The sequence below is a fragment of the Chanodichthys erythropterus genome, chromosome 23 (assembly GCF_024489055.1).
Source record: "Chanodichthys erythropterus isolate Z2021 chromosome 23, ASM2448905v1, whole genome shotgun sequence".
NCBI lineage: Eukaryota > Metazoa > Chordata > Actinopteri > Cypriniformes > Xenocyprididae > Chanodichthys > Chanodichthys erythropterus.
This window is the reverse complement of record NC_090243.1, coordinates 15,067,770-15,082,500: the sequence shown is the minus strand read 5'-3', so window position 1 is coordinate 15,082,500 and position 14,731 is coordinate 15,067,770. Positions and strand designations below refer to the sequence as shown.

At 33.7% G+C, this 14,731-nt stretch overlaps 1 protein-coding gene across 2 annotated transcripts in view; it reads left to right on the top strand.

Annotated features, from left to right (window-relative positions):
* Window positions 1-14,731, top strand: part of rsu1 (Ras suppressor protein 1) — a 46,003-nt gene that overhangs the window by 901 nt on the left and 30,371 nt on the right. The window contains exons 1-6 of one of the 2 annotated variants that reach the window (XM_067378440.1): window positions 664-810; window positions 937-1,048; window positions 1,286-1,336; window positions 7,192-7,312; window positions 11,447-11,565; window positions 14,239-14,321. In XM_067378440.1, the coding sequence (XP_067234541.1) occupies window positions 940-1,048; window positions 1,286-1,336; window positions 7,192-7,312; window positions 11,447-11,565; window positions 14,239-14,321 (483 nt within the window). In that variant the 5' untranslated portion in view covers window positions 664-810; window positions 937-939. Of the gene's footprint in view, window positions 1-663; window positions 811-936; window positions 1,049-1,285; window positions 1,337-7,191; window positions 7,313-11,446; window positions 11,566-14,238; window positions 14,322-14,731 lie in introns of those variants that run through there. The other variant, XM_067378439.1, reaches the window with a different exon arrangement.

Here is a 14,731-nt window from a genome sequence, read left to right as displayed (position 1 = left end):
CTTTTGACCTTACTCGTTTATCAGATTGATTTAAATAAGATTAAAAATAAAATGTAATATTATCTGGTTTGTGAAGGAACTGCAGGAGGTTTTTGAGGTTTATTAAATCATAAAAAAAAAAAAAAAAAATATATATATATATATATATATATATATATATATATATATATATATATATATATATATATATATATATATATATATAGGCCTATTAGTTTACCTACATGTCATGTGACCATCTGATTATGTAATCTAGATTAAATGATGCACATTCCCAAATTTCTATTTTTTTTTTTGAAGGGGGGGGGGGGGGGGGGGCATTATAAACAGTTTGTACAGTATAAAAATTATGTCAAAAAATTATAAAAATCCCCACAAAACATGGAAAGCCAACGTGTGTGTGTTCAGATATGTTCTTGAAAGGCTTTTGTGAGATATACCCTTTTATATAACACTATTTTTATAATTTTATAGCCTAATTTTATTTATAATAAATTCGCTTTTAGAATAATTTCGCTGTTGCAGAGATTGGACAGTTGTGTGTCTTTTTTCAACGATTCCGTTCACTCTCTAGCAGCTGATTGGACAATGGAACAGCGTTCTGCTTGACATTCTTTTCCTTTCTCTGGACCCCGGAAATACCCTTTTATGGAAGGAATGCGAGACTTTTACGCAGACAGACATACTATCAACTTCCGGTTGGGTGTGAGCGACTGTCCTGTTTCAAAAATATCTGGTTTTACTACCCGGAGGGCCTGGATACTTGTTGTTTGTTTTTCCTGTATGTTCGCGTATTTTCCATACAGCTAGGTAAATACTGAGCGAGTCTTTATCTGATTTCAATGACTAGATTTGAGCTACTATTTGAGGCCAAAGTAGAAGAAGTCCATTCTCTGCGTGTATTCGGGTCTTTTATCTGTTAATCTTTTCTTGTAGAACATGTCAAAGTCCCTAAAAAAGATAGTGGAGGAGAGTCGGGAGAAGAATCTGCCGGAGGTGGACATGTGTGACAGAGGAATATCAAACCTGCTGGATATTCCTGGACTGTGTGAGTCTGCTGTATTCAGTTTCTTTACAAGTTTTAAAGTTTTATATTGTGCTAACGTTGATTAACTTAATACTAATGTTAATTGATTTTGTTTACAGTGTAAATATGTGGCTGTCATAGTATGTAGTCTCTGTTTACACTATATGAGTAGGTGATTAGTGGCGTCATCACGTTGACGTCATCATGCAATGACATCAAACATCAAGTAAACATGTCTTTATTATTTTTATTTTGCAGTCACCTTGTCCAACATTACCCAACTGGTCCTGAGCCACAACAAGCTGAGTGGTAAGTTAGTTCTTCTTGTCTCAGGCGAATTCTCTTTTTGTATTTTCTTTTCATTTTAACATGTTAAATTAGATTTACAGTAAACATAATGCATTACATCTTTGAGAGATGGTAAAAGTTCTGAATGTTTTATAGCATGTCTGTGCCTAAGTTGGAGTTAGTGATGGTCACTAAAGCACATTTCTGGGTCTTTTAGAAATGCAACTCCATGAATCTCAGATATGATTTTGTGTACTTATTTCCCAAATAGCAATCCAATAGGAAACAACCAAGAAGAAAGTAAAAACTTCCAAAAAAAAAAATAGAGGAATCACTATGTGATTTGTTGAATTGTTGTTATATCATAAACTAGCATTTGCTTGATTTTTTTACATGTGTTTATTGCAGGTAATTAATTTTATTTTATTTTTATTGCAGTATTGTTAACTTTTAGCACAAATTTAATATTATTTTGAGACTGCAGGTTCATGAGGGCTGTAGAACTGGTTTACTCCACTAGAGGGCTGTCTTGCCCTTGTTGATCACTGGTTGTTTGACTTTAGGTTCTGCTCAGTTTAAAGGGTTAGTTCACCCAAAAATAATGTCATTAATTACTCACCCTCGTGCAGTTGTACACCCGTAAGACCTTTGTTGATCTTTCGAAACACAAATTAAGATATTTTTGTTGAAATCCGATGGCTCCGTGAGGCCTCCATAGCCAGCAATGACATTTCCTCTCTCAGGATCCGTACTAAAAACATAATTAAATCAGTTCATGTGAGTACAGTGGCTCAATATTAATATTATAAAGCGACAAGAATATTTTTGGTGCGCCAAAAAAAACAAAAATAATGACTTATAGTGATGGCTGATTTCAAAACACTGCAAAGGAAGCTTTGGAGCGTTATGAATCTTTTGTGTCGAATCATGATTCGGATCACATGTCAAACCGCCAAACTGCTGAAATCACGTGACTTTGGCTCTCCAAACCGCTGATTTGACACAAAAGATTCATAACGCTCCGAATCTTCCTGAAGCAGTGTTTTGAAATCGGCCATCACTATATAAGTCGTTTTTTTTTTTTTTTGGGGCACCAAAAATATTCTTGTCACTTTATAATATTAATATTGAACCACTGTACTCACATGAGCTGATTTAAATATGTTTTTAGTACATTAATGGATCTTTCGAGGAAATGTTATCGCTCTCAATGCAGGCCTCATGGAGCCATCAGATTTCATCAAAAATATCTTAATTTGTGTTCTGAAGATGAACGAAGGTCTAACTGGTGTGGAACGACATGAGGGTGAGTAATAAATGACATTATTTTCATTTTTGGGTGAACTAACCCTTTAAGTACCATAATAATAGATAGTGAATATTAGTAGGATATGTAAAGTTACATCTTCATTGCAATTTGCAAACATTTCTTTTTTTCTTTTAAATCTGAGTTTAATGATAATCTTTGCGAGTTGAGCATTATTAGGAGAGTTATTATTTGGATAAATATATTCTTCACTGTAGTTTGGATCTTGTTTTCCCCACCCACATAATCTTTGGGTCCATGGTAATCGCTCTGAGCCGTGTTCACTCTCATCTGATCTGAACAGGAAGTGTTTGGTTGGGGATTTGTTTGTTATGCAGGAATCTTTTCCTTTAATCTCCATGAAGATCTGAGTGTGATAATGCACATCTCTGTCAGGTACCGTCTGTAGTAATGATCAAAGCCTTTTAATATGATTTATAAGATTTGAAGATGAGGAAATGACTCATTTCGTTACTGGTCACACCGCTTTGTCTGTAGCTGATTAAATGAGGGAGAAAATGAAACTTTATGGATACATCGTAGGGTCCAAAAACCTGAGACCACTAGCAAAATGCTTCTATTTTATTTCTATTTTCATTGTTATGTTATTATTATATTATATCACCTTTTTTTTCCTTGACACAGTCACTTCTGGCTTCTCAATTGTAACATTTGAAACATGCATTTTTTTCTTCTAAAGCTGCTCTGAATCTATATGTATTGTTTATACTCTGTAGTAAAGATCATCAAATCCTTTTAATATGATTATGATATGAAGAAAAAATGACTTGTTTCATTACGGGTCACATTGCTTGTCTTTAGCTGGATTAAATGAAATGAAATGATATATATATATATATATACAGTATTACAGTGGGTTCCAAAACCCTGAGACCCCTAGTAAAATGCTAGTTTGCTTTTAAAAAACAATTAAAAATAAATGTCAAATTTAATTAAATAGTATATATTAAGAAAATATTATAAATAAGAATAATGTATGTACTTATAAATATATAATTACAATTTTTTACTATATATATATATTTTTTAAAAATCACAAAAGTTCCCTTTGTTCCTGGACTTCATTGTGTAGAAATATGACATAGAGTGTATTTTTTTAATACCATTTTTGTTCTGTGTATTCCTTACCACTCTGCATTTTCCCCTTCTCTGTTCCTCTCCTCTCTCTCATCCTGCCTGTTTAAAGAGCAGAGACAGGGAACCTGCCATCTTTTGAACTTTTCAGGGTAGTCAGGAATTACAGTGACATTTGGAACCCTTTCATTAGTGGCTCATGAGTAAAGCAGGGTTGGTGTTCGGCCCGGGCAGGCGGCAGCTCAGGTAATGAGACAGAGAGGAGAGAGGAGAGAGGGGCAAACCTTTCTGCTCTATGTAGCCGTATACTCTTTGTCCTATTACCATCAGCATTTTCTGCCTGTTTTAAAGGCTCCAACAGGGCACACACACACACATTTTAAACATGTGTTTACAAGCAGTTTTGTACTTGCATACAAAAATATTTTCAAGCAAGAAAATCCAGCAGAAGGACAGCCTGGAGTGCTTTAGAGCCCCGTCTGTGGTTTAAGTTGATGAAGTGTAGATGTCTGGTAGAGGCATGTGTCTTAAGGATGGAAAAGGCAGAACTGAGATCAATCTTCTGTGTCATTTAGAGACGAGTAGAGGGACCCTGACATGGGGCGCAGCAGAGTTCAGTGTCCTGCAGTGTCTCTTGGTACGTTTACAGTTCCATTGAGACACTGGGAAACAAATTGTATGTTTCAAGTATCATTTATAGGTGAAAAGGTCAGAGGAGAGATGCAAAAATTGGGAATTGAAGGGTCCAACTGAAACTTACTCATCTAGCATGGACACAACAATTTGACAATTTTTTTTATCTAAAATGTAAATTTCTGTAACATTTTCACTGTTATAGCATTCAAACACATTCAAATGTGTATATAGACACACACATATATATATATATATATATATATATATATATATATATATATATATATATATATATATATATATATGTAAAATATAATTGATAAGTAATTAATAGATGTATTTAAATAATTGATATAATAATAATAAAATAAATAATTGATGTTTATTATATTTTAATTAGTGCTGTCAGATTAATCACGATTAATCGCATCTAACATAAAAGTTTTTTTACATAATAATATATAATATTAAAATTAGTGCTGTCAAAACGATTAATCACATCTAACATAAGTTTGTTTACATAATAATATATAATATTAAAATTAGTGCTGTCAAAACGATTAATCACAATTAATCGCATCTAACATAAAAGGTTGTTTACATAATATATAATATTAAAATTAGTGCTGTCAAAACGATTAATCACATCTAAAATAAGTTTGTTTACATAATAATATATAATATTAAAATTAGTGCTGTCAAAATGATTAATCACAATTAATCGCATCTAACATAAAAGTTTGTTTACATAATAATATATAATATTAAAATTAGTGCTGTCAAAACGATTAATCACAATTAATCGCATCTAACATAAAAGGTTGTTTACATAATATATAATATTAAAATGAGTGCTGTCAAAATGATTAATCACGATTAATCGCATCTAACAAAAGTTGGTTTACATAATATATAATATTAAAATTAGTGCTGTCAAAACGATTAATCACATCTAAAATAAGTTTGTTTACATAATAATATATAATATTAAAATTAGTGCTGTCAAAATGATTAATCACAATTAATCGCATCTAACATAAAAGGTTGTTTACATAATATATAATATTAAAATTAGTGCTGTCAAAATGATTAATCACGATTAATCGCATCTAACATAAAAGTTTGTTTACATAATAATATATAATATTAAAATTAGTGCTGTCAAAACGATTAATCACGATTAATCGCATCTAACATAAGTTTGTTTACATAATGTGTTTGTATGTTTATATTACATTTATATATGTTATATGTCTTTGTATACACACACACATATATATATATATATAGCATATATGTGTGTATATATGTGTATATATATATATATATATATATATATATATATATATATATATATATATATATATATATATATATATATATATATATACACACAAACACAGAAAAAAAATATATAAAAATATAATATATATACAAACACATATTATGTAAACACAAAATTTACATAATAATATATATTAATATTAAAATGAGTGCTGTCAAATCGATTCATCGTATCTATCATAAGTTTGTGTTTACATAATGTGTTTGTATATACATTATTACATTTATATATGTTATATGTCTTTGTATACACACACACATATATATATATAGCATATATGTGTGTATATATGTGTATATATACATATATATATATATATATATATATATATATATATATATATATATATATATATATATATATATATATATATATATATATATACACACACAAACACAGAAAAAAAATATATAAAAATATAATATATATACAAACACATATTATGTAAACACAAAATTTACATAATAATATATATTAATATTAAAATGAGTGCTGTCAAATCGATTCATCGTATCTATCATAAGTTTGTGTTTACATAATGTGTTTGTATATACATTATTACATTTATATATGTACACAAAAATACATATATATATATATATATATACACACAGACATAATATATATATATAAATTATGTAAACACAAACTTGTTAGATGCAATTAATCGATTTGACATCACTAATTTTACTATTATTATATTTTTAAAAAGAAACATGGGTATCACTTTACAATAAACATTCACTAATAACAAATTAATGTATTAATAATAATATAAAAAAATAAATCGCAGTAGTGGAAGTAGTATTAAATTAATCTGCTATTAGTGTATGTTTATCATAAAGTGATATCTATGTTTCTCAGCAAGCACATGTGCTGAAGAGGGCTGTGAGAGCATGTGCATTCATGCTTGTTTCGTTGTTGGAGTTTTGAATTGTTTGTGTGACGGCTGAATCATTTGTTCCTCCGTGTCTGGCGCGGAGCTGCTCTCGTTGATCTCTCTGGAGGTATTCGTGTCATGCTGTTTGTGTAAACCTCTCCCACCTCCCCTCCTCCGTAATGAGGGGCCATTGATCAGCCAGTAATCGGATAGAGCGCCTGTTCAGCCCATCGATCTCTGTCGACAGCAGAAGGGGGCAGGATGGCCTTGCAGGAGGGGAGGGAGGGGTGCTCATGATCTGTTATGCTAAGGCCTCCATCGTTAAAGTGTCAAATCTATCGCTGAGGGAGTGACCCATAATTGAGCCATCAAAGACGGGACGTTTATCTGCTGACTCTGATAATTAGCCGTTAAACCTCGGCAGGTCAAACCTTCAGCCTCTGTTCATTAGACCTCATCTCTCGTTTGGGAATGCTTTAGCTTGAAGATTGTATTGGTGATTATAATACAGTCAATTGTAACGCTTTGATTGATGAGATTGATGATACCTGCAGAACTAAAGTTGTTCTCGTTGATTTATTTATCCTTACCAACTCTCTCTCTCTCTCTTTCAGGTGTGCCTCCAAACATTGCAGACCTGAAGAACTTGGAGGTGTTGAATATGTTCAATAACCAGATTGAGGAGCTTCCAACTCAGATCAGCAGCCTTCAGAAACTTAAACATCTGAACCTTGGGTTAGTCAAATCCATCTCTTCTCAGTTTGTTTTGTCTTTTCTCACCTTGCCTCTTCTCTACTTTTGCCCCTTTGTTTTATCTTTTATTTGTTTTGTTACGTTCTCATTTCGTCTGTTGTCTATTATACTTTCATCTCTTCTCCTCTTGTATCTCCACTTGTCTCTTTTCTTTAACTCTTCTCTTCACGTCTGTTCTCTTCTCTTCTTATCTCTCTTTGTTTCTCGTCTCTCTTGTCGACTCATCTCTCCTCATATTTTCGTCATGGTTTTTTACTCCTCCCCTTTTCCTTCCTCTCATCTTATCTCTTCTTTTCTCATCTCTTCTCAACTTGTTTGATCTCGTCTCATCTCATCTCTACTTTCCCTCCTTTGTGTTGTTTTGTTTCGTATTGTCTCTTCTTCTAACTCCTCTTCTTTCCTTTCCTCTCCTCTCTTTTCATTTCTTCTTTTGTCTCCTATCTCTTATAATTTCATCTTTTCCTTTTGTATCCTTTTATCTCTTTTCTTCTCCACTTGTCTTTTCCTGTCTCTTTTCCTCTGTCCATATCTGTTCACTTCTTGTCTTGTCTCTTCTTAACTTCTCATTTTGTTTTTTGTTTCAATTTGTTTTATTTTGTCTCATTTTGTCCCATTTTTTTCCTCCTGTATCTTGTAATTTCATCTCTTTTCCTCTCATATCCTCTTCTCTCATCTTGACTCTTCTTGTGTTCATGTCTGTTCTCTTCTTGTCTTATCTTTCTTCTTGACTTTTTTTCTCATCTCTCTTCTCATATTTTTCATCTTGGTTTTTCACTCCTCTTTTTCCTTCCTTTCCCTTCCTCTTCCTGCCTCTAGTATCTTCTCCTCTCGTCTTCTCTGCTCGCTCCTATTGTATTTTCTCCTTCCGTATCCTCTGATTTTCTGAACCAAAAATCTGCTAATTTCTGGGTCAGAAATAGTTCCCAAAGATCATGTCTGCATTAAAGGTGCAATATGTAATTTTTCGCCGCTAGATGTCACTTATTCAAAACAAAGGCGCAGCTTTGTGATGCCTTGATTTGGTGGAATCATGGGAGGTGTTGTCTTCACGTCTACAGCCGGTTGAAAAGAAACCAAAGGGACTCGGGCAGAAATCACATTCATGGATGAGCTAATGTATTAAAGGTGCCCTAGAATTAAATATTGAATTTATATTGGCATAGTTGAATAACAAGAGTTCAGTACATGGAAAAGACATACACTGAGTTTCAAACTCCATTGTTTCCTCCATCTTATATAAATCTCATTTGTTTAAAAGACCTCCGAAGAACAGGCGAATCGCAACATAACTCCGACTGTTACGTAACAGTCGGGATCATTAATATGTACGCCTCCAATATTTGCATATGCCAGCCCATGTTCAAGGCATTACACAAGGGCAGCCAGTATTAACGTCTGGATCTGTGCACAGCTGAATCATCAGACTAGGTAAGCAAGCAAGGACAACAGCGAAAAATGGCAGATGGAGCAATAATAACTGACATGATCCATGATAACATGATATTTTTAGTGATATTTGTAAATTGTCTTTCTAAATGTTTTGTTAGCATGTTGCTAATGTACTGTTAAATGTGATTAAAGTTACCATAGTTTCTTACTGTATTCACGGAGACAAGAGCCGTCGCTATTTTCATTTTTAAACACTTGCAGTCTGTATAATTCATAAACACAACTTCATTCTTTATAAATCTCTCCAACAGTGTGTAATGTTAGCTTTAGCCACACAGCACTATCAAACTCATTCAGAATCAAATGTAAACATCCAAATAAATACTATACTTACATGATCCGATGTATGCAAGCAGCATGCATAACGAACATCTTGTAAAGACCCATTTTGAGGGTTATATTAGCTGTGTAAACTGTGTTTATGCTGTTCAAGGCAAGCGCGAGCTCCGGGGGAGGGGGAGAATTAAAGGGGCCGCACCCTATGTATCGGTGCATAGTTAATGATGCCCCAAAATAGGCAGTTAAAAAAATGAATACAAAAAAATCTATGGGGTATTTTGAGCTGAAACTTCACAGACACATTCAGAGGACACCTTAGACTTAAAGAAGTTCTAGGGCACCTTTAAAATTGTATTAACATTACTGTAATATGCGGGTATGATATTATTGATAGGCGACGCACGGAAACGTCGCCTATCAATGTCCGTGTCCTGGTTAAAATTGTTCATTTGTCTGAATTTAAACATTCTTTTAGAAATAATATATAACTGTTCTTGTAGTTTTGGGATATTTTTATCCAAAAATCTTACATATTGTGCCTTTAAGTGCATGTTTTTGATCAGACACTGTTATCTCCTGGTTATCAAAGTATATCTGGTTTAGGAATGGTCTTCTATCCTCTTTTGTGAGGTTAAGAAGCCTTGACAGTGGCATTGCTGCTGTCTTCCTCTGTTCTTATTCCTCTCTGACACTCTTCATCCCTGGTCATCTGGTCATCCCCTGGTGTTTAGAGCCCACCTGAGCCCCACCTGAATCCCGAGGGTTCTCCTTCTCCTCAGAGGGTGGAGCCTCCGCAATGTCACGCAGGATTAAAGCACGGCACAATCTGCCCTGCGTCTGACACCGCACATTTTTATCGATTTGCTGTCAGTCGCACCATTTCTACACATAATCTTGAAAACATAAGCCGGCTTGTTGTATTCCCGGCCGCTACTCCCGACTCAAACGTGAGGATGTGTGTGCGAGCGTGTGGCTGCCCCGTTATCCTGATCTCATTTGTCAAAACAATTCCCCTTCTTGGGTAATTGCTTCACAAACATGTGGCGGGATCAATTTGTTTGTTTCTTTAAAATCTTTTGCTAAAGTTTCAGTGTCTTCATGGAAACCAAGAAAGAAAGAGATGGAGCAGAGACGCTTAAATAAGCAAGAGTTAATCAGCATCTGATTTGGGCGCCCCTCTCTCTTTTTCTCTCTCTCGTGTTTTATCCACGTCGTCGGGCACCTTGAGCATTTCTAATTTCAGATTCCATGTTCTCTGTCTGAAGTTTTCAGCCAAAATTTAATCCATTACCTTTCAAGGGCGAATATGATTTTAACATTTACAGACACAACACTTTTTTAATATTGGTGAACTAGTTGAACATTAAACTTTCATAAAGAAATACCTTGAGTTATATATATAAACAGTGGTGTCTAAATGTCTGAGACCATTGAAAATCTGGGATTTTTTTTGTCGATTGAAGTCTCTTATTCTCACCAAAGCTGCTTTTATTTGATCAAAAAATACAGTAATATTGTGAAGTATTTTTACAATATAAAAAAAATGAATATTTGAATTATATTTTAAAATGTATTTTTTTCCTGTGATGCAAAGCTGAATTTTCAGCATCATTACTCCAGTTTTCAATGTCACATGATTCTTTGGAAATCATTCTAATATGCTGATTTGGTGCTTTTATTATTATTTTCATCATTTCTTTCAGTATTCTTTGATAAATAGACAGCATTTATTTGAAATATAAATCTTTTGCAACATTATACATATCTTCTGTCACTTTTGAATTTATTGGATACTTGCTGAATAGGTATTATTTCTTTAAAAAAAATTCTGATCTCAAACTTTTGCATGATAGTGAAATTTAAATCTTTAAATTAGAAAAAAAGGAATTTGGCCAATTAAAAACAAAACATTTATGACATAAAATCAATAAGAATTTTCAGTCATTAAAGACAAATGAAATACTAAGACTTTCTTAAAATCTTTTTTTTTCTCCGTTCAATTTTTGAACTCATTGTTATGCTGATCATATAATTGGTAATCGAAAATGTTGTGTAAAATTAATAAAATTAAAAATGCAAGTGATTTCACACTTTCACTAGTGATCTCAGACTTTTGAACCCCTCTGTATTTAACTTTAAGATTATAAATGTGAGAAGATCTGTTGAGTTGTGTTATAAATCTGTGTTGCGTTTGAAATATCAATCAAAATCAGTGAGATGGATCTGTGCACACTGCATGTCTCTGTCTCATGTCTCAGAGTAGGACGGCTATGGATTTTCAATCCTGTGTCAAGGATTGACGGGTGTTTTATAAGTCTGCTTGTCTGCTCGTTTTTGTTTGAAGCTGATGATTTGGTTAAAATGGCATTTTATTGTCTTCATGTGTAGGATGAACAGGTTGAGCACTCTTCCACGAGGGTTTGGATCTCTTCCGGCACTGGAGGTTCTGGATCTGACGTACAACAATCTGAACGAGTCCTCACTGCCCGGGAATTTCTTTTACCTCAGTAAGTCTACAACACTCGCAATGTATTAGCAGTATAACCTACTGTTCATAGAATACTTGATGCATATTCCAAACTAAAATAAAAAGAAATGTAGAAAGGTGAAATCTACATTCTGATTAGCTGGCAATTTACACGTGTCAGTTTACAACTTTGTTTTAAGGCAAACAAAATAAAAGCCTGTGTGTTCACACATGATTTTACTTGTTTGCCTTAAAACAAAGTTACATTTATCAGTCTGATTTAAAGGGAAAGTTCACCCTAAAATGAAAATGAAGTCATACATTTCTCACCCTGGTGTTCTTATGCCATATGCCCTTTTTTCTTTATGGACCACAAAAGGGCAATTTTTAATGAATGTTTTTTAGTGAATAGCGACTAGCATCAAGCTTTTTTAAATGCTAAAACAAAACCGAATGATCTCATGTGACACGTCATATATTCATGAATTGTGGTTGGTTGCTGAAATAATAGACTGCTTCATGTCAATTTGGGTAGTTCTTTGCCAGAATAAGCTGCAAGGAGGACTAGACTACATACTAACAATATGCAAACAAAATAACTGTTAACTTCATCATCTAATCCTCATCAGTCCAATCAGCTGGGCCCGTCAGAGGATACTGATGAGCAGTGATGGGCTCTAATAACCTGTTATTTTAATGGCAGCCACATAATGAAAGCACCATCTTAACATTAATCAAGATCTCTGATCTCTAACCACACACACACACACACACACACACACTCCCAAACCTCTATTTATCAGTGCTGTTTGGAGTGACTGTCATATAGGCTGTGATATTGACTCTGACTTCTAAAACAGGTAGAAATGGATATGATTGTGTTGCTGTTGCTTTAACATTGGATGGACAAGAAGTGAAAAGTGACTTTTGAAAAATCTCAGATTTAGATCATCAAAATTAGGGTTGCAAAATTTTCAAGGCTGGAAACTTTCTATGGGAATTAACGGCAATATATGGGAATTAATGGGAATATATGGGAAATAACGGGAATTAAAGGGAATAAACAGGGAATTTGCTTAATTTAATATACATTAAAATATAATTTATTTCTGTGATGCAAAGCTGAATTTTCAGCTCCAATCTTCAGTGTCACATGATCCTTCAGAAATCGTTCTAAAATTCTAATTTGATACTCAATTGTCAATGTTGGAAACAGTTGTGCTGCTGTGATCTTTTCGTCGACTGAGAAACCAAAGACTGTTAGTGAGTTTTTGAAATGAGCGCATGCGTAAGAACATCCCCCCTCCTTCACAGCTCATTTCGAGGGAACGCCTCCCAAAACTCGTGCACGAATATTGGAACATGAGTGTTTACCACCGGCATTCGCTGTGTCGTGTTAGTGGATTCATTATGTCGGACTCACCGCAGGTAACTCATAATCTGCAGTTGTTTCTCCTGTTTCCTGACAAAAACACTGCATGCGGCGCATATAGAGTGTGGAAAGTTACTGGAGAGCGCAGCCGCGCACGTCTCTCACAAGGAACGTCACGGCAGTGATTGACAAGCCAGAGGGCCAATCGTTTACGCGATGATCATGTAAACGATTGGCTGATGTTTTTAAGGCCTTACCTCGTGCACAGTTGATGTATATTAATATTATTACTTTCAGTGCACCTAATAAATAGTCTTTTATCAGTTAGTAAAGACAGTTTCAAGTAATATTGCAAAAAATGTATAAAACAAAACATCCTCTTTAGCAGTATTTTTATAACCTGTGATACTTTTTTCAGAATGCTTTGATGAATAAAAAGCTAAAGAACAGTATTTATTTAAAATAAAAATCTTTTGTAACAAGATACACTACTGTTCAAAATTTTGGGGTCAGTAATTTTTTTTATTTCTTTTTTTAAATAAATTAATACTTTTATTCAGCAAGGATGTGTGAAATTGATAAAAAAAAAGTGATATTAAAGCATTGTTAGAAAAAAATTATATTTGAATAAATGCTGTTCTTTTTAACTTTTTATACATCAATGAATCCTGAAAAAAAAAAAAAATATCCCAGGTTCCAAAATAATATTAAGCAGCACAACTGTTTCCAACATTGATAATTGATAGTATCAAATCAGCATATTAGAATGATTATTGAAGGATCATGTGACAGGGAAATAAATGACACAAGCATAACAATTGCTGCATTAAAAAAAAAATTTAAATTACATATTTACTAAATTAGAATTAATTGGATGCAAAAAAGAAATAACTGTTATTTCATGTTATTATGACCAAACAAAATGTTTATATTTATGTTTGTATATGATACATTTTATATACATTTCTTGGAATATTTCCAAAATTCCCAGGGTTAAGTTCCCATGGAAACTTTCCGCTCCTTTGCAACCCTAATCATAATACTTGTTAGCTGTGGCCCTGTTTGTGTAGGATTTGAAAATGATTTTTGTTCAGAAAATTATTTACGTTTATTCAATTGGTTATTGCTTTTCTGAATGTTTGCCCATGTATTTATCCCATGTGGCGCCTAAGTACACAGCGTAAGTGTATTTTTGATGCCTTTTGTCGATCTGTTGATATTGTGTGTGTGCTTGGGTGTAAGATTGTAGCCATGCTGTATCAATCAGAGATGACCATTTCTATCGATCAGTGTTTGCAATACTCCTCTAACACACACACACACTTCTCTCTCTCATTTCAGCCACCCTGCGTGCGCTCTATCTCAGTGACAACGATTTTGAGATTTTGCCCCCAGACATTGGCAAGCTGGCCAAGCTACAGATAGTGAGTAATTTATCTAAATTCCCTCTGAAATCAATTGCTTTTGTGGCGGTGCTCTGTGCCGTGTGTGTTGGATTTATTCTCCGCGGCGTGTGTTCTTTATCAGACGTGGTGAGAGGTGATTTAGAGGCTGATCTTCACCCCTGTGCTCGCTAGGATCGGACTCAATGCAGGGTCACAGTCACATAAAACAGCTGATAATTACAACTGTATACTTAAAAGTAATCAACTATTTTGGTTTGGTGTTGTGTTAAAATATGGGTGTAATAACACCTATGATTTTTAAAATACAGGTGTTAGTATATTAAATGGTGCACTCATGTGACATGCTGTCAGTTACCACAGAAAATAATTTTGGCTTGCTGTATAAACACACAAATTGCATGTATCCATGGGACAAGACATTGCACCAG